Genomic DNA, 19,448 nt, shown 5'->3' with positions numbered 1-19,448 from the left:
TTTGGGGAGATTTGGAGCAATTAAAGGGACGGTTTGAACTGCCGGCTGTTTGTGTTTATCTCTGTGCTGTGCTGATTTTATTCCTATTCTTACAATCACAATGACCCATGCTTCCATTTTTCCCACCTGCAATGCTGACAACTTGATCGTTCCCTTTCTCAGCAAGTTGAGAGCGTAGACCCAAAACGGCCTCGTCTTCTTCCTCCATCCAGGAGTTTGGCCCCAAACCAGTGAGTGAGATAACTATTACAAAAATAAAATCCAAGAAAATAAAACCTAGGTTGTTTTATTTAACCATCCTTTTATATGTCTCAGCACAAAATGAACAACAGCAACGTGAATGTAGAATAAGAGCAGTGCTAAATGTCTCTGTCAGCTGCCACTGTATGCTACCATGTGGTGAAAGTCTGCCCTAAACTCTGGAGAGGGTGACTGGGAGGGGAAATGCTTGGGGGAAAGCGAAAGTAACCACTGTATCTTCCCGAGATGCTGCTTCAAGGTCAACCCAACATATCTGGAAGGTGCCAACAGAGGAAACAAAACCTAGAGATTCTTACCAAGAGAGGTCACATTTTCATAATTCTCCTGCATCACTTCCTTGTACAAAACTCTCTGACTGGGTCCCAAGAGAGACCATTCTCCCTTGGAGAAGCAGACGGCGACCTCCTCGAAGGAAACGGGCTAGAAGGAAGCAACCAGAAGCTTCAGTCAATAGGCAAATATGAATCATTCCAACAAAAGAAACACTTGCTCTATGTGATGCATTGGGAAAGGTGATCAATATGAGATAAATAGGGTGATCCCCTTTTACGACCTTCTGACAAGCAACGTCCATGGGGAAGTCGGATTCGCTTAACAACCATGTGACTAACTTAACGACTAGCTGGATTCCCTTAACAACTGTAGCAAGAAAAGTCGTAAAAATGAAGAAAAACTCACTTAACTGTCTTGTTTTAGCAACAGAAATTTTGGGCTAAATTGCGGTCACACGTTGAGGATTACCTGTATTGGGATCTCCCAAAACTCAAAACTAGAATCTGCAAGATCCCTCCTTGTTTTTCTTTTCACAATTGTGAACTATAAAACAATTGCATTTCTTTTCAAAGATTATCATTCTTTTCCGTAACAAAATGCAGCTAAGATATTGACCGTTATTATCTGGGCTCCCAAAATCGGTGTACTATTATTGATCCTTCTTCTTGGGGAGGGAGGATCTTTTTCCAGGGGGGTTAATTCTTCTAGAACAGGGTTTCTTAAAGCTTTGTCCCTCTCAGGGCCCTTCCTCACTTTTAAAAATGATGTAGATATTATTATTATTATTATTACAAATTATTTATTTAATTAAAACTTATGGAGAATTCCAAAAGAGCTTTTGTTTGTAGGGGTATTGTATTAAAAATTAATATTGACACATTAACTGCTACTACTGTTTTTTGGGATTACTTGATGGGAATGTATGTATATGTATGTGGCTCAGGGGTGGGTTACTGCTGGTTTGCAACCTGTGGCAACGTCCCCGTGCAGTTCAATGTAAATTTATAGTGAACTGCACATGCGCAGTCACTAAAATTAAAAAATTCACTACCGGTTTGGCCGAACCGGGAGCAACCCACCTCTGATGTGTGTGTGTTTGTGTGTGTGTGTGTTTGTGTGTGTATATGTTCCAGCATAATTCTGGAACGCCTCGAGCAATTTCCACCAAACTTGGTACACAGATGACTTACTCTCTGGAAACAAATACTGTGGCGGGAAGATACCCCTAAAACATTTTGGGGTGCATGTTCTGTTAAGATACAGCCTGTTGTGCCGTAAAATGGCTTCTACTGTTCTGCCGTAAAATGGCTTCTACTGTGCAGTGCACTGGAGTTGCCATGGTAATGGCTTCAAATACAGCCTGTTGTGCCGTAAAACGGCTTCTACCATTCTGCTCTAAAATGGCTTCTACTGTGCAGTGCGCTGGAGTTGCCATGGTAACGGCTTCAGATACAGCCTGTTGTGCTGTAAAACGGCTTCTACTGTTCTGCAGTAAAATGGCTTCTACTGTGCAGTGCACTGGAGTTGCCATGTTAACGGCTTCACAGTGCTCCACAAGAGGGCTCCCTCTGGTTAAGGGGGAAAATCCAATATTAGAAATTACGTTTGTTCTGGACATTATCCCCTTATAAATAAATACCTGGGCAACACGTGTGTGTGTGTGTGTGCGCGCGCGTGTGTGTGTGTGTGTGTGTGTGGAGTTACAGCCACAATTGAGCCCAAAATGTATGTTGCTAAGCAAAACGTTTTATGGCTTTTCTTGCCACAGCTGTTAAGTAAATCGCTGCAGTTGTTAAGTTAGTCACACAGTTGTTAAGCGAATCTGGCTTTCCCATTGACTTTGCTTGTCAGAAGGTCCCAAAAGCTGATGACGTGACACACACACACACACACACACACACACACACACACACACACACGGGACCCTGTAATTGTCATAAGTATGAATCTGTTGCCAAGCCTCCCTCCAAATTCTGATCACGTGACCATGGGGAAGGCTGCGGCGGTCGTTAAGTGCGGAAAAACGGGCGTATGTCATTGTTCAGTGCCATTGGGACCTCGAACGGTCACTAAACGAACTGCTGTAAGTTGAAGACTACCTGTAATTTTGATTTTGCAGAACCCTGAAAGAGTCACCACTCTGGAAGATCTGCCAGCCACCCCATTATTCATTCTTCGCGATCATTGGCTCCTCCCCTTTCTCACCTGAGCCCGCTGGGTCAAAGCCAGCCCCCCTCCGGTCCTTCTGCAGGATTGGAGGAAGCGAAAGTACCCTGTGGATTTTTGTTGGGCTCCTGAGGAAAAAGCAGAAAAGTACTCTTTAGAAATTCAGGCCATTTATCTGTCAGTTCACTCTGCACTCATCCACCCAGGAGCATCCCATTGCAACACAGGGATAGAAAAGACACCATTTTTTAAAAAAAATGTCAGATACTCCCCAATGTTTTTCGGGGGGGGGGGGGAAGTATTAACGATCACAAAAGAAACAGCCCATGCAAAAAAGGATGATATAACAGGAAATGAACGTTAATGAAAGTACCATCCTCAAACAGGGGTGGGCTTCAAACATTTTAGCAAGGGGTTCTCTGCCTGGTTGCTGGGTGGGTGTGCCCATGGTAGGTGTGGCCTAGTCAGCCTCCTGCACCATGGGGGACAGGGTTGTGCCTGTCACTGCGTTTTTTTTTGTTTGCCAGCTGTGCTTCAACTCTAAGACATACGGTAGACTGATCTGACTCTTATCACAAAACTCACTACGCATGTCCATATTCCTTCATCATTATTTTTTCACTTCTTTGTCTTTTGTTCACCTGCCAAGGTGGTAGGCAGGAACTCTGCCAAAATGTAATTGTTAGCTAGTTTGTTTGTTTGTTTGTTTTTATTGAATTTATATGCCGCCCTTCTCCCAAAGGGCGGCGTAGTAAGTTTGTGTTTTCATTTTCTTTATAATAAAATGTGTTTCTTAGAATATATCTCGGGTTTATTTTGCTTAATTATCAAGTATACTTCAAGGAGAAGCCACGTCCTTCATCCCTCATTAAATACAGGGCTGAATTTACACCCTGACAGTGCCCTCCCCAGTCTCCGGAGGCTTTCCCCGAGCCTTCGGGAGGGTGAAAACAGCTTCCCCAGGCTCTAGAGCAGTGTTTCTCAAACTTGGCGACTTTAAGTCCTGTGGACTTCAACTCCCAGAATTCCCCAGCCAGCTATGCTGGCTGGGGGATTCTGGGAGTTGAAGTCCACAGGACTTAAAGTCGCCAAGTTTGAGAAACACTGCTCTAGAGGTCCTCTGGAACTTCTGGTAGTGTTCTGTCCCAAGCCTCTACAATATATACGGCCGCAGACTTGGCTGTCTGCCACAACTAAGGAGGGAGATAAGCAACCCCATGGCTGGGAGCCCAGAAAGCTATCTCTATGAAGATTGAACTCACGAAATTCTCCCAATCTTTCTCTATGGCTGGATCAGTAAATTGTTGTTTTCTGCAAAATTCTCCTCCCGTCGCCCCACCTATAAGCTCTCCCGGAGGGGCCAATCAGTAGCCACCTGTTCCTATTTCCTTCTGTGACCCTTTTTCCAAAGCTGCTCCCTCCTCCTGGCAGCCCTATGCATATGTATGTCAGGGACAGCCTCCCTCTGTTCTTCCTCACTGCTCCCTGACTCAGACGCCACCTGGTGGCCAACAGGCCTCTCTAGTCCCTACTCTGACTCCGAACACCCCCACCCCCCAAGTCTTCCTCAGCTTCCAGGGCAGTCCCATAGTGTTCATTGCTGTCAGATTCCACCAGCAGCTCAGCCGGCTGCTGTTGGGTGCTAACAGGTAGGCCCGTTTTTCTCCCTTCCCAAGCCTCCATGCATGTCCTGCACTTACCTACATCCAAATGGGCCACATGGAGACTCTTGGGAGGGGAAGGGTGGGCAGGGCCAGCCAGGAGTGAGATTTGTGTGGGGTTCGCCGACCTGCACAGAAACTTGGCTAGAGGTTCTCCTGAACCCCTGCGCACCTCCAGCAGCCCACCCCTGTGCCTAAACCAGTGATGGCGAACCTGTGGCACGCGTGCCACAGGTGGCACATGGAGCCATTTGTCAGGGCACGCGAGGCGCTGCCCTGTCAGCTGGCCATCCGGACGTTCCCTGACGCCTTCGGAGCACTTAAAACGACCCTCCGAGCAAACCGGAAGTCACTTCTGGTTTGCTCGGAGGGTCGTTTTAAGCATTCCGAAGGCTTCAGGGAACGTCCGGATGGTCCCTGAAGCCTCCGGAGGGCCTCCGGGGTGGGGAGGAGGCTCTTTTCGCCCCCCCCGGCTCCTATAAAGCCTCTGGAGCCCGGGGAGGGCGAAAAAAGCACGTAAAAATGGGGGGCGGGTCGCGCGTTGTGCGTGCATACGCACTGGGGGGTGTCGCGCATTGCATTATGGGTGTGGCACACCCGCACACGCCCCCCCTGCGCTCCCCCCCTTGTGGCATGCGAGCCAAAAAAGGTTCGCCATCGCTGGCCTAAACCATTATTTCCCAGCCTAGCAACGTTTAAGATGGGTGGACTTCAACTCCCAAAATACCCCTGGGGAATTCTTGAGGTTGTCAAGATTGAAAAGCAGTGACCTAAACAAGATTTCCCAACTTTATTTTTCACCAGCCTCTGGTGGAAATGTACCCTTTCATTTGCGAAGCTATGTAGGCAACAAAGAGATGAATGGCTTCTGGTGTCCCAAAAAATGTTAACTCCAATAAATCTCACCGTTTAGAATTATTACACATTAAAAAGGGTATTCCAGCGGGCGACACCTAGGAGTAGATCCTTCTCTGTGATGGGCCCAACCCTCTGGAATGACCTCCCCCCTGACATTCGAACTACCACCGACCTCCGTTCCTTCCGGCAAAAGTTAAAGACTCACCTATTTCAATCAGCTGGCCTGGCACTTTCTTAGTTCTACCTCCCGGGGATTTATTCATTTTAATTGGGTTTGGGGTTTTAAAAAGTTTTTAATACACTATATACTATATTTAATATTTATTATTCCATGTACAGTCTAGCAACCTCCTCCACCTACGTATTTAATTATTTAACTGTTTTGTATGTATTTTATAACGTATTTTAGTGACTGTACACCGCCCCGAGTCCCTTTCGGGAGAGGGGGCGGTCTATAAATATGAATAATAAATAAATAAATAAATAAATTCAGGGGATGTGGTGGCTCAGTGGCTAAGGCGCTGAGCTTGTTGCTCAGAAAGGTCGGCAGTTCAGCGGTTCGAATCCCTAGTGCTGCGTAACAGAGTGAGCTTCGGTTACTTGTCCCAGCTTCTGCCAACCTAGCAGTTTGAAAGCACGTAAAAAGGCAAATAAAAATAGGAATCTGTTGTGACCCAGCAGGATCCTTTGCAGCTGCTGAGCGACTCAGATAGCGACGAACTCTATGAGTCGGCTATGGAGGAGGTGGAGGACCCTGGGCAGGGTTCAGATGCAGAGCAGGGACCAGAGAGGCTGGTTGGCCACCAGGAGGCGCCTGAGGCATGGAGCAGTGGGGAGGATCGGAGGGAGTTTGTCCCTGACGCCCGGCAGAGAAGGGCGGAGAAACGAAGGCAACAGCTGCTCCGGAGACAGACTCATTAAGAGATAATGAAGGTCAGATGGTTGTGGCATGGCCCCTCCCAAGAGCTTATATAAGGGAGATTTTGGGAGGAGACTTCTTGCAGGACATAACCGTTCATATTACTTTGGAGAACTCTTTGTTTGATCTGCCTTGTGTGTCTGTTTGTAATCCATCTGGAGAAGCTCTTGTTTGTATCTGTTGGAGTCTGGGTTGCTGCCAACATCTTGTCTGTGAGTCGGGTTTGGGCTTTCAGCCAGCAAGATTAGAGGACTGTCAATAAAGTGTTGCAGACAGCTAAACCTGTGTTGGCGTTCACTACCGGATGGAGAGGGGGTCAGAACAGGAATCACCTTTAGTGGGAAGGTAACAGTGTTCTGTGCGCCTTTGACATATAAGTTACCTTGCCACTAAAAGTGGTTCCTATTTTTATTTGCATTTTTACGTGTTTTCAAACTGCTAGGTTGGCAGAAGCTGGGACAAGTAAAAGGAGCTCACTCCATTACGCGGTACTAGGAATTCGAACTGCCGATCTTTCTGAGTGACAAGCTCAGCATCTTAGCCACTGAGCCACCACCCCGTAGAATTGGGAACGACTAGCACATACGTGTGAGGGGAACCTTTACCTTTAAAAAGGATAGTTTTCTGACTGAATTATAGATCCATTCATAGATCCATTAAAACAAATACTTCAATATTTAAACATGTTGATAACTTGAGCTGCCATGTGTGAATAGGCGTCAATATAAATTTCCTAAAATAAATAAAATATGTGCATTTTACTTCATGCCTTTAAATAGATTTTCCTGAGGAGGGGGCCTCAAATTTCAGCAGATTCTCAAGATGATTCATGACACACAAAGGTTTATAAATGCTTCATTTAAGGCAAGCCGTATCTGGAATAGCACAAATAACTTCAAATTCTAGAAGGGGTTTGATTACACCAAAAGAAAGATATGGTTCTGAAATAGCCTTGAACATTTGGGGGGAGGGGGCACTTTTCTGGAACTCTCTACCTGGCATTTTCACTTTCTGACCTGTGTCAGGTTTCCAAAAGATGCCCTCATTAATTTACGAGCCTCGAGACAAAGTTCAAAAGAAATCCAGTCATTTGTTAGGCGCAACATTTTTTGGCAATGCCTGCTGTGGAGTCAGATCTGATTTCCATTTAATGGTGGCTGAACTTTACCCCTGCGTCTCGTCTCCCCTCAGTCTGTGTCATAAATCACATCCACCAACCAAGTGCTGCGGCAGGTTGTAAAACTTCGCGCTTCTCATGCCTGCTGTAGAAATCTGAGATCCGACCTTAGCCGAAGGTATGCATGGAATTCTCTCCCGCTTCTCCTCCAATGTCAACTTGATAACAGGCATGGAAATGCTTTACAAGCTGACAACCTGCCTATACCAGCACAACCATGACAAGAAATATATGTTTTTAAAAAGTAGGTTCATACAGTTTTACCTGATAAAACATATTCCTCTTCCTCTTCCTCCATTTCCAGCTTCAGCAATTCTGAAAGGGGAGAAAGATAAGAGGAGAGAAATAAGAATCACGCCTCCCCTGTTAGGGTGTGAATTCCTCCCTGAATTATCGGAGTGTGGACCGTGGAATTTCCTTACAGCATACTTTTGAAATAAGCAAAATAAACCTGAAGCACGATCTAATAAAAACATTTTTAATATAAAAGAAAGTAAAAATACAAACTTGCTAACTGAATTAATTACATCTTGGCAAGAGCTATTTGCCTACCTCCCTTGGCAGACGAACAAAAGATCAGAGGAGAAAGTTAAGAAGGAATGTGAAAATGCATGCGCAGTAAATCATTTGCAGATAAGAACTGTAGCATGTGCAATAAATCTTCAGCACAACTAGCAAACCAATTAGCGCAGTGACATCCCCTCCCCTCCATTTTAAGCTTATAGGGGATTACAGGTAGTCCTCGACTTATAACAGTTCATTTAGCGACCATTCAAAGTTATAGTGGCATCGGAAAAAATGATTTACGGCCGTTTCTCACACTCTCGACCACTGCAGCATCTCCATGGTCACGATTGAAATTCAGACACTTGGTAACTGACTCATACTTACGACGGTTGCAGCATCTCGGGGTCCTGGGATCCCCTTTTGCGACCTTCTGACAAAGTCAATGGGGAAGTTGGGTTCACTGAACGACCATGTTACTAACTTAACAACTCTGGTGAGTCACTTAATAACGATGCAAAGAAAGGTCGTAAAAGGGAGCAAAGCTCCTTAATTAATGTCTTGCTTAGCAACATATATTTGGGCTCGGTCGCGGTCGTAAGTCAAGGACTAGCTGTAATGTCAGGGCTCCTTGGCTTAGATGGGGGGGACCAGCCCTGACAACTCCCCACCGCCCTGGTGCAGCTTCAATGGCTGAGGGGAGAATTGGAACCTGGGTCTCCCCCATCTTAGCCCAATCCACTTCCTCTCTACCCGACCCTGAATTTTGGACTGAAAGGGAGGGGTGGCCCCAAATTCCCTGAGGGTTTCTGAGGCTGCGAAAGGACCAAACCTGTCTCTTTCTGCTCCTAGACCAAAAGTAACTGTGAGAGGGAGTCCTAGTGGACAACCATTTAAATATGAGCCAGCCATGTGCAGCAGCTGCCAAAAAAGCCAACACAGTTCTAGGCTGCATCAACAGAGGGATGGAATCAACATCACATGAAGTGTTAATACCACTTTATAAGGCCTTGGTAAGGCCACGATGTAAAAAAGATGTGGAGACTCTAGAAAGAGTGCAGAGAAGAGCAACAAAGATGATTAGGGGACTGGAGACTAAAACATATGAAGAACGGTTGCAGGAACTGGGTATGTTTAGCTTAAGAGAAAGAAGGACTAGGGGAGACATGATAGCATTGTTCCAATATCTCAGGGGCTGCCACAAAGAAGAGGGAGTCAAACTATTCTCCAAGGCACCCGAGGGTAGAACAAGAAGCAATGGGTGGAAACTAATCAAGGAGAGAAGCAACTTAGAACTGAGGAGAAATTTCCTGACAGTTAGAACAATTAATCAGTGGAACAGAAGTTGCCTCCAGAAGTTGTGAATGCCCCAACACTGGAAGTCTTTAAGAAGATGTTGGATAGCCATTTGTCTGAAACGGTATAGGGTTTCCTGCCTAGGCAGGGGGTTGGACTAGAAGGCCTCCAAGGTCCCTTCCAACTCTACTATTGTATTATTGTATTGTATCTCAGGGGTTGCCACAAAGAAGAGGGAGTCAAGCTATTCTCCAAGGCACCTGAGGGTAGAACAAGAAGCAATGGGTGGAAACTAATCAAGGAGAGAAGCAACTTGGAACTGATGAGAAACTTCCTGACAGTTAGAACAATTAATCAATGGAACAGCTTGCCTCCAGAAGTTGTGAATGCCCCAACACTGGAAGTCTTTAAGAAGATGTTGGACAGCTGACTTCCGGTTCCGGCTGCTGATCGCGACGGGCAGGCTCTGCTCGCCCCGCGCTCTTCTGGTGGGCTCCCCACCACTTGGGGGGCACAGGACGCTCTGGAGGGGCTCCTGCTGAGGGGGCGGCGTAGCGGGGGACCTCCTGAGTCGGCGGCGGCCGGGGGGGGCTCCCCGCATCGCCCTAGGCACCGGGAGGCATGATGGGGAGACGCTGCGGCGTCTTCGTGAGGAGGCAGCTGGAAGAACGCAGGATTTGAAGGACGCAGCTGCTGTGTGGTGAGGTGGAAACTTCCCTCCGTTCCCTTGCTCGATATAAAGGAAAAAAATAAATAAATTGCCAGCCGTTTTTTAGAGTCTTTCAACATGGCTGGAGAAGCGTGACTGGAGGGAGGGGGATTCCCCCCCCTCGGACAGGCGGCTTTAAAAGATTTTGCTCTCTGCCCTAGAGTAAGAGGAGGGAGGGAGAGAGCCACGTAATGAAATCACGCTCATTACAAGGACAGATTCTGGAGTGCAACGTTGTTAACGAGGTGATGATCTGAAAACTTTGAAACTTTTGAAAACTTTGTGTTATGCCTTCTGATTCCAAAGCTGGCAGGGCAAGATGGCACACTTCCGTCGTCTTCACAGACATTAAAATTTGACTCCACCCATAAAAGCTTCGGGCATATTGTCTTTGTCTCCGTGACACTCAGATAAATCTCTTGTTGCTATTGGATTCCGCTTGGAACAAAGGATTTTGTTACTTTATTGCCAGAAGTTTAAACCAAAAAAGTTTCCTTCTGCCTGGACTCCCTGCCTCCTAACCTCTCTTGGCTGTTCTCCTCTCCGATTGTTTCCTTTCTGCATTGACTTTGTACTCTTTCTGCTCACTATAATGCCACCTAAAAGACCACCCCCAGGGAAGCCGGGCTTTGCTGTCTCCGCCCCGACATCATCAGCGTCCAGCCCCAGCGGACAACAGACTTTAACCTCCCTGCTTCAGCCCAAGCCTTCTGAGGTGGACTTTCAACAGATGTTTCAACAGATTTTAAAGGGACAGGAGGACTTAAAAAACCAATTTAAGGAGATGAATCAGCAGCTTAAAGAGAACCAAGACAAGACGAATAAGAACTCACAGAGACTGGATCTTTTGGAGGAAGGGATGGCTGAGATGAAGGGGGAGATGGGGGGGGGTGCGGAAGGGGAACCAAGAGCTCGAGAACCACCAGATAAAAACAGAATTTGAAAGAATGTCCTTTTTCCTTAGGTTCCAAAATGTGGTAGAGGCCGATGATGAAGATTTAAGGGACATCATGACAAACATATTGGCTGAATACATTCAAAAAGAAAAACAACAGATGGGGTGGGACTTGGATCTGGTTTATAGAGTAAATTCTGCATACGCTAGAACACACAATATTCCAAGGGAGGTACATATTAAATTTCTTAGAAAGACTACAAGAGATGAGATTCTGAGTGCACAAAGGGGGCAAGTCTTAAAATACCAGGATAGAGAAATAACCATCTTGAAGCAGATCCCTAAGAAAGTAAGAGAGAAAAGAAAAAACTTTTCGCAATTAGCGAAGAAGCTATACCAGAAAGGGGTGTGGTTCAGATGGCTGATGCCTGAGGGCATGCTAATATTCTGGGAGGATACAAGAGTTAGAATTAACAGAACCATAGAGGCCCAGGCCTTTATGGAAAAAAATAAAGAACTCCTAGATAAACCTGATGATCCTATACCAGATCCACAGGACACGGGAGGGGCCGGAGCTCTGCTGGCGGGGGGAGAAGGGGCAATACCAAGAAAACTCAGATCACAAAAATGAGTAAGAAAATCTGCCTGATATAAATTGATTGAAAATATTTCAAGACAAAAGTTTATATGCTGACAAAATATTATCATGTTGTATTAAACTGATTTATGTATAAATGGAAACTATGAGTACGGGGGGAGGGAACACTTCCTACACATTGTAACTGCCAAAATTTGTAATTTACTCCACCATCCCTTTTCCTTGATATTTTTTTCAAAAACCAATAAAATTTTGTTTAAAAAAAAAAAGATGTTGGATAGCTATTTGTCTGAAACGGTATAGGGTTTCCTGCCTAGGCAGGGGGTTGGACTAGAAGACATCCAAGGTCCCTCTCAACTATTCTATTCTACTTCTAAATCTACTCTATTCTACTCTACGTCTAGTGTAGTCTAGTCTCTCCATCCGAACTCACCTTTAAATGTGCATAAAACGTCTTTTAGTTCAATCCTCTTTCTCGAAAAACGATGGAACCTGTACTCCATCTCCTTGAAATCTCTCTTGCATTTAAAATGTGCTCCATTCTTCCTGCTGATAAAAGGGGGAAAATAAGAGCCTTTTAGGGTTTAAACAAATGGTCTTTATCTAATTTCCATCTAGTACTGATTTCCTAGTTGTCATTTCTTGTCTGTTTTGTCTCTCTAATAAACTCAAAATCTGCCCATCCTGGATTCATCCCACAATAACATTCCAGATGCAAGCATGAAACCTTTTGCCAAAAGAGTACAGGTCGTCCTCAACTTACAACCGTTCATTTAGTGACATTCAAGGTTACAACAGCACTGAAAAAAAAGTGACTTATGACCGTTTTGTTTTACATTTACGACCATTGCAGGTATCTCTGTGGTCACGCTTGAAAAGTGATTCACATTTCTGACCAGTTGCTTGCTGTGTCCCGGGCTCATGCGATCCCCTTTTGTGACCTTCTGACAAGCAGTTTCACTTAACGCGCATGGTACTAACTTAACAAATGCAATGGTTCCCTTCACAACTGTTGCAAGAAAGGTTGTAGAAAGGGACAGGTTTCACTTCACTGTCTCGCTTAGCAACAGGAATTTTGGGCTCCCTTGTGGTCATAGGTGAGGACGGCCTGTATATGGGTCATTATGTTTATTTAATGCTACTTAGAAGGATGGATATCCATTCTTCTAATGCTGATGGTAGGAATCATTCTCACGGTCGTATGCTCTTCCCTTCCCTCAGGTGACTCCAGTTTGTTCATATGATAAAAATGGCTGCCCATTCAGAGCAAAGACAGCATTTGATACTGAGTATATTTTCGGCCTCAGAGAGTTCCTTCTTACTTCCCTTTTGTTGTTTTATGAAATTTACATGCTTGCCTATACTCGTGGTGCGGCGGCCTAGAGGTAGAGCTCTCGCCCCACAATCAGGAGGCTGTGAGTTTGATCCTAGGCAGAAGCAGATATTTCTCTCTCTGGGGGCAAACTGAGAATGTATCTGCTGAACAAAAACCTCTACATTGGCGACAGGAAGGGCATCTGGCCAAGAAAAGCATTTTCTCAGACTCCACCCGGCAAGTCATTATGGAGTTGTTAAAAGAAGGTGATGGTAACATGCTTGCCTATCCCGGTTGCTAACAATACAATGAAAAATAAGAAAAGGAGAATGAAAAGCAGGCCAATATAATCAATGCAAATTACATGACACAAAAGTTAAGGAATCATCCTGAGGTCAACCCAATGAATACAACACACTGAAACAATGATATAAACATACCCCTTGGTTGGTCTTCTGAGGCTCTGTAGCAAAAAAAGAAAGGAAGGAAGGAAACAGAAAGGAAAAAAAATGTATCAGGCACGATAGTCTTCTGGCAAGAATTCAGATTCTTTTCTTCTGTAACCATTAACCCATAAAAACATTACTAAACAGCATTAATCATTTTCCCCTTAAGTAAAAGAGAATAGATACAAACATAGAAATGGTTTTATGTTTGTTTGTTTGTTTTATTGGATTTATATGCCGCCCTTTTCCCAAAGGACTCAGGGCGGCGTACAGCATTAAAAAACACACATCCCGAAAGTTAAAAAGAAATTAAATACATATCCCAAAAAAAAAAGAACCCAATTTATAAGACAATACATTTAAAAAATGAGATAAAAATTAACAGGCCAGGCCGGCTTGCTGGAAAAGCCAACTTTTTAAGGCGCGTTGGAAGGACTGGAGGTCGGGGATTATGCAAAGCTCCGGGGGCAGCTCATTCCAGAGGGAAGGTGCTCCCACAGAGAAGGCTCTCCCCCTGGGGGTCAGCAGCCGACACTGCCTGGCCAACGTCTAGTCTAAATGCGTTTAATTAAAGCAACCACAGAATAATATGATTAATTATTCCCATACTTAATGAATGAATCCAATAATTTTCAAAATATTGTCCTGACAATGCTCCACTCAACTCGTTTTGATTAGTAGACATATACAGGTAGTCCTCAATTTACGACCACAATTGAGCCCTTACGACCTTTCTTGCCGCAGTTGTTCAGTGAATCACTGCAGTTGTTAAGTGAGTAACATAGTCGTTAAGTGAAGCTTAACCGACTTTGCTGGTCAGAAGGTCGCAAAAAGGGGATCACAGGACCCCGGGATACTGCGACCGTCACAAATATGAGACAGTTGTCAGGCATCCAAATTTTACGCATGGGACCCTGGGGATGCTTCAATGGTCGTAAGTGTGAAAAACAGTCGTAAGTCATTTTTTCGGTGCCATTGTAACTTTAAATGGTCACTAAATGAACTGTTGTAAGTCGAGGACTGCCCATCAGCTTGTCTCTACTTTAGCTCTTTGAAGTCAGACATAGTGGGTTAAATGCTGTCTCTTAAGGATTATTTTGAAAGAGCAACATTTCTAAGTAGGCCAGAGGTCCTTGAATTACAACGCTTCATTTAGAGACTGTTTTGAAGTTACAACAGCACTGAAAAGAGTGACCTATGACCATGTTTCACACTTACGACCACTGGAGCATCGTGGTCCCAGGATCAAACTTTGGACACTTGCAACTGGTTCATATTTATGACAGTTGCAGTACACCGAGGTCATGCGATCCCCTTTTGCGACCATCTGACAAGCAAGGTCAAGGGGGAAGCTGTGCTCACTTAAGAACCGTGTGACATAACTTGGGAACTGCAGGGGTTCACTTAGCAACTGTGGCAGGAAAGGTTGTAAAATGGGGCAAAACTCGCTTAACAAGGGTCTCGCTTATCAACATCAATTTGGGGCTCAGCTGTGGTCGTAGGTCGAGGACTGCCTGTACAGATTGAAGCAGCAGCAGGTGGACTCATTGAAATCAAGAAGGCCAAAAATCACACTTCACTTTGGGAAGGGGGTTTTAATTTCCCACCTTCGAGAGAGGCTCCTCTCCTCCGCCGTGTTCTCTGTTCCTGGAGAGGTGCTCATCTCTCCTGGTGATGATGTCCTTCTCCAGCTCCTCCAACTGCCTCAAGAGGAGCTCTTCTTGATCTCGGAGGAACCTTTGCAGCTCTTTCCATTCCCAGACAATCGTCTCCCGCTCCGATTCCGTCAGTCTCTGCAAGGTCGCAACGGCGGAAGAATGCGTTACCCTACTCCAGTCATGGTGAACCTATGGCACGCCAACTAGAGCCGTCTCTGCGGGCACGCAAGCCCTCGCCCACGGGGGTCACAGGTGCATGCGCATGGGGGAGCGTGCACGTGCACAGGGGGAGCGCAAGGGGGAGCGCAGGGGGTTGAAGGTGCATGCATGGGGGCAGGGGGTTGCAGGGGCATGCATGGGGGCAGGGGTTGCAGGGGCATGCATGGGGCAGGGGGTTGCAGGCGCATGCATGGGGCAAGGGAGCGCAGGGGGTTGCAGGCGCATGCACGGGGGCAGGGGGAGCGCAGGGGGTTGCAGGCGCATGCACGGGGGCAGGGGGAGCGCAGGGGGTTGCAGGCGCATGGATGTGGGCAGGGGGAGCGCAGGGGTTGCAGGTGCATGCATGGGGGCAGGGGGAGCGCAGGGGGTTGCAGGCGCATGCACGGGGGCAGGGGGAGCGCAGGGGGTTGCAGGCGCATGCACGGGGGCAGGGGAAGCGCAAGGGGTTGCAGGCGCATGCATGGGGGCAGGGTTGCAGGCGCATGCATGGGGGCAGGGGGAGCACAGGGGGTTGCAGGCGCATGCATGGGAGCAGGGGGGGCGCAGGGGGTTGCAGGCACATGCATCATGGGGGCAGGGGGAGCGCAGGGGGTTGCAGGCGCATGCACGGGGGCAGGGGGAGCGCAGGGGGTTGCAGGCACATGGACGGGGGCAGGGGGAGCGCAGGGGTTGCAGGCGCATGCACGGGGGCAGGGGAAGCGCAAGGGGTTGCAGGCGCATGCATGGGGACAGGGCTGCAGGCGCATGCATGGGGGCAGGGGGAGCGCAGGGGGTTGCAGGCGCATGCATGGGGCAGGGGGAACGCAGGGGGTTGCAGGTGCATGCATTGCATTATGGGTTTGTGTGCGTGCTTGGCACGCAACAACCAAAAGGTTAGCCATCCCTGCCCTATTCAAATGTCCAAAAGGCTGGTCCTGATTGAAAATCCCAGCTAAGCTTCCTAGGCTGAGGAAGGGAGCTCTGAGGGTCTTAGCCCACCTTAGTGAAGGTGAGCTTTCGTTCAAAGAAAAAAAAGAGAAAAAAAAGAGTTCAAGGGGGGGGGGGAAAGAATGATTGTGAGAGGGGATCTTGGAGTCCTCGTGGACAATCACTTAAATATGAGCCAGCTGTGTGAGGCAGCTGCCAAAAAAGCCAACACAGTTCTAGGCAATGTTCCCTCTAAGGTGCGCGGCCGCGCACGTGGCAAGAAAACACCGCGCAGCAGTTTTCAACTGCCGCACAGTGATTTCTATTGCCACAGGCTTTGGAAGCTGGGGAGGTCCTTTGCAGGCAGCTAGAACAGGCCACCTGCAAAGGACTTCCCCGGACTTGCTTTGAGGAGCACGGGGCGACTGAGGGTAGTTGTGAAGCCCCAAAGCCCCCGCCGCCACCGGAAGAACTGCTGCCACCTCCTCCTCCTCCTCTAACAGCACTGCCGGATTTGGCGCCCGGCGCTGCGACTGACTTGAAGCCAGCAAACCTCCAGCCGGCATCCCCGCGCATGGCAGCGCCGCCTCCCCTCCGCTCGGAGCACCTGAGCTCAGCGCCGTGTTAGCCCTGCCCCCTCCTCCTTCCCCATGCTTTTGAGGAGCCATGAGGCTGCGGGAGCCAGTAGGAAGGCGGGGGGGGCAGGGGGAAAAAAAGCCTCATGGCTCCTCAAAAGCACGGAGGAGGCAGAGGGGGCAGGTGTAACACGGCGCTGAGCTCAGGTGCAAATCTGGTGGTGCTGTTGGAGGAGGAGGAGGTAGCAGCTCATCGGCATCTTCAGCAGCAGCCCTGCCCATGATGAAGAAAGCAAAGATGGAATAGATCCACGCAGATGACGTTGCTGCAACATGACTGGAGGAATTCTGGGAGTTGAAGTCCACAAGTCTTAAAGCTGTTAGGTTTGAAGACCCCTAGGTTTTTTTTTCTAAAGGGTTAGGGGTGCGAGGGTCTTGGAACTTGACAGCTTTAAGACTTGCATGCTTCAATGCCAGAGTTCCTGAGCCAACATGACTGGAGGAGGAATTCTGGGAGTTGAAGTCCACAAGTCTTAAAGCTGTCAGGTTTGAAGACCCCTGGGTTTTTTTTTCTAAAGGGTTAGGGGTGCGAGGGTCTTGTAACTTGACAGCTTTAAGACTTGCACGCTTCAATGCCAGAGTTCCTGAGCCAACATTTTGGTTGCTAAGCAGGAATGTTGTCAAGTGATACTGATATTATTTGAATTAAGCGGGTACCTTGAAGAAACATAACTTTGAGTTTCAAATAATACTGATTTCGTTGTTGTCTTAGGTGACATTGTGAAAAAAATTCAGGTGCTCAGGCATGAAAATGTGCCGCTCAAACACTATACTTTTCTGCTCACACTGAAAAAAAATTAGAGGGAACATTGGTTCTAGGTACCAAATTCGAACTGGCACCTCCAGACGCCGTCTTTTGAATGCAGCTCCTACAGGATCTCCAACTTGGTTTTTATCCACCTCGTAGCAAATTTTGGGCCAACAGCCATTTCTAAGGGCAGCCTTGCAACGAGAAGGTTGTAAAAATTCAAAGAGAAGAAGAAACTCGCAACGCTACAGTAGGTCTTACCAGCAGATCCTCACTTTTACTCAGATAAGGGAGGCTCATTTCTCCGTTCTTTTTCACATTATCTCGCAGCGCTTGAGTCATCTAGGATGAAACATGAGAAAGTTAAAAGATCTTTTGCACAGTCCAATTGAATTCCCTGCTTAAAATTAACTATTTCAAAAGAAAACCCTGAATCTTAGCTTCTGAAAAATTTAATGTGAAGCCGGAGAACCTCTCCTCCAGGATCTTTAATCCAGATGTCTAGAAGATATTAAAATATCTGGGTTTGGTTTATTTGTGTGGATAATGCATGCAACTCAACATGCCATCTTGGGTTTGAAAACTATTTTTGGGCTTGCAACTAACACGCAACATGTTCCAGCAATCTATTTTTGTTTTGCCATCTCCCTATGACAGAATAACAGAGTTGGAAGGGACCTTGGAGGTCTTCTAGTCCATCCCTCTGCTCAGGCAGGAAATCCTGTATCATTCTAGAAAAATGGCTGTCCAGTCTCTTCTTAAAAGCTTCCACTAATGAAGCGCCCACAACTTCTGGAGGCAAGTTGTTCCACTTATTAATTCTAACTTCTCCTTATTTCTAGGTTGCTTCTCTCCTTGATTAGTTTCCACCCATTGCTTCTTGTTCTACCCTCAGGTGCCTTGGAAAATAGTTTGACACCCTTTTCTTTGTGGCAACCCCTGAGATATTGGAACACTGCTATCATGTCTCCCCTAGTCCTTCTGTCTATTAAACTAGACATACCTAGTTCCTGCAACCGTTCTTCATATGTTTTAGTCTCCAGTCTCCTAATCATCTTTGTTGCTCTTCTCTGCACTCTTTCTAGGGTCTCCACATCTTTTTTACATCATGGCGACCAGAACTGAATGCAGTATTCCAAGTGTGGCCTTACCAAGGCATTATAAAGTGGTATTAACACTTCACGTAATCTTGATTCTATTCCTCTGTTTAGGCAGCCTAAAAGTGTGTTGGCTTTTTTGGGCTATAATGTCTGGTTTCCAGAGGCAACTTGAAGTTGTCTTTCACCCTTGCAGTATTAAATATTTCCCTCTTTCACGGAGGCATTTCTTTTGCTGTCGATACAGTCTATAAAGTGCTTGATCAATCAAGTGTGGCAATCAGAGTGGTGAGCTGATTCCTGGGAGGAACTGGAATCAACTGGTTACCTACTGATAGATTTAAAGAAGGGCGGCTCATTCCTTCTGTTCTGATGCCTTGGATAATGCCCTCCCGGGCTATTTTGCTTGAAGAATGGAAAACATAGACAACAGAATGGCAATTTGGCCTCCCTTAAAAAGTGGGCTTAGGATTCTACATTTGGAAGTTTCCCAGGGAATCTTATGAAGCTACTCCACCTCCCACACCACTTTTTTTTCTCTCTCTCTGCGGGATCACTTTCTTTCCCAGAGTCACAGTGCTATGAAATACCTGAAGATGAGATGGAGTTATGGAGATCAAGAGCCGTAAAATGCAAGGGGCGAAGTTGAAGAGATCAAGAGAAGGTGAATAACCTCTGTTTGGAAAAAAAAAGAAAAGAAAAAAAAAGTAAATATATGTGACTCGGGATAATCCTGCAGGATCCAATCTGAGTTGGTCACCCCTGGTTTATTCCTCCAAGGTTTTGGACTTATTCTAGAGCCCATCATGAGGGAGTTTCGGTCTTCCCAGAATATGTACACATTGTATTTATAGAATTCCGGGTTGTGTATAGCTTTTAGTTGTCGATTAGGGTATAAAACATGTAGAACTGTCCAATCCACATATTCTGGAGAGAGAGAGAGGGGGGGGGGGGAGGGAGAGAGAGGGAGAGGGAGAGGGAGAGGGAGAGGGAGAGGGAGAGGGAGAGGGAGAGAGAGAGAGAGAGAGAGAGAGAGAGAGAGAGAGAGAGAGAGAGAGAGAAGTTCTTTGATGAGGGGCTCCAGCATGAATCTGAAAGCTTAGGAGA

The 19,448-nt window shown here is 46.6% G+C and overlaps 1 protein-coding gene across 1 annotated transcript in view; it reads right to left on the bottom strand.

The window, feature by feature from the left end:
- The window catches only part of LOC309382437 (uncharacterized protein), a gene marked incomplete at its 5' end in the record, with an annotated part of 38,097 nt that overhangs the window by 9,127 nt on the left and 9,522 nt on the right, over positions 1-19,448 (bottom strand). The window contains 8 exons of the mRNA XM_081933923.1: positions 127-243; positions 558-681; positions 2,740-2,828; positions 7,580-7,630; positions 11,751-11,866; positions 13,073-13,095; positions 14,686-14,871; positions 17,506-17,586. Coding sequence (XP_081790049.1) covers positions 127-243; positions 558-681; positions 2,740-2,828; positions 7,580-7,630; positions 11,751-11,866; positions 13,073-13,095; positions 14,686-14,871; positions 17,506-17,586 — 787 coding nt within the window. The remainder of the gene's footprint in view (positions 1-126; positions 244-557; positions 682-2,739; positions 2,829-7,579; positions 7,631-11,750; positions 11,867-13,072; positions 13,096-14,685; positions 14,872-17,505; positions 17,587-19,448) is intronic.

The sequence above is a fragment of the Natrix helvetica genome, assembly GCF_964273705.1.
Source record: "Natrix helvetica genome assembly, chromosome: 1".
Classification (NCBI taxonomy): Eukaryota; Metazoa; Chordata; class Lepidosauria; order Squamata; family Natricidae; genus Natrix; species Natrix helvetica.
The sequence above is the reverse complement of the archived record's forward strand: the minus strand, read 5'-3'. Positions and strand labels throughout refer to the sequence as shown.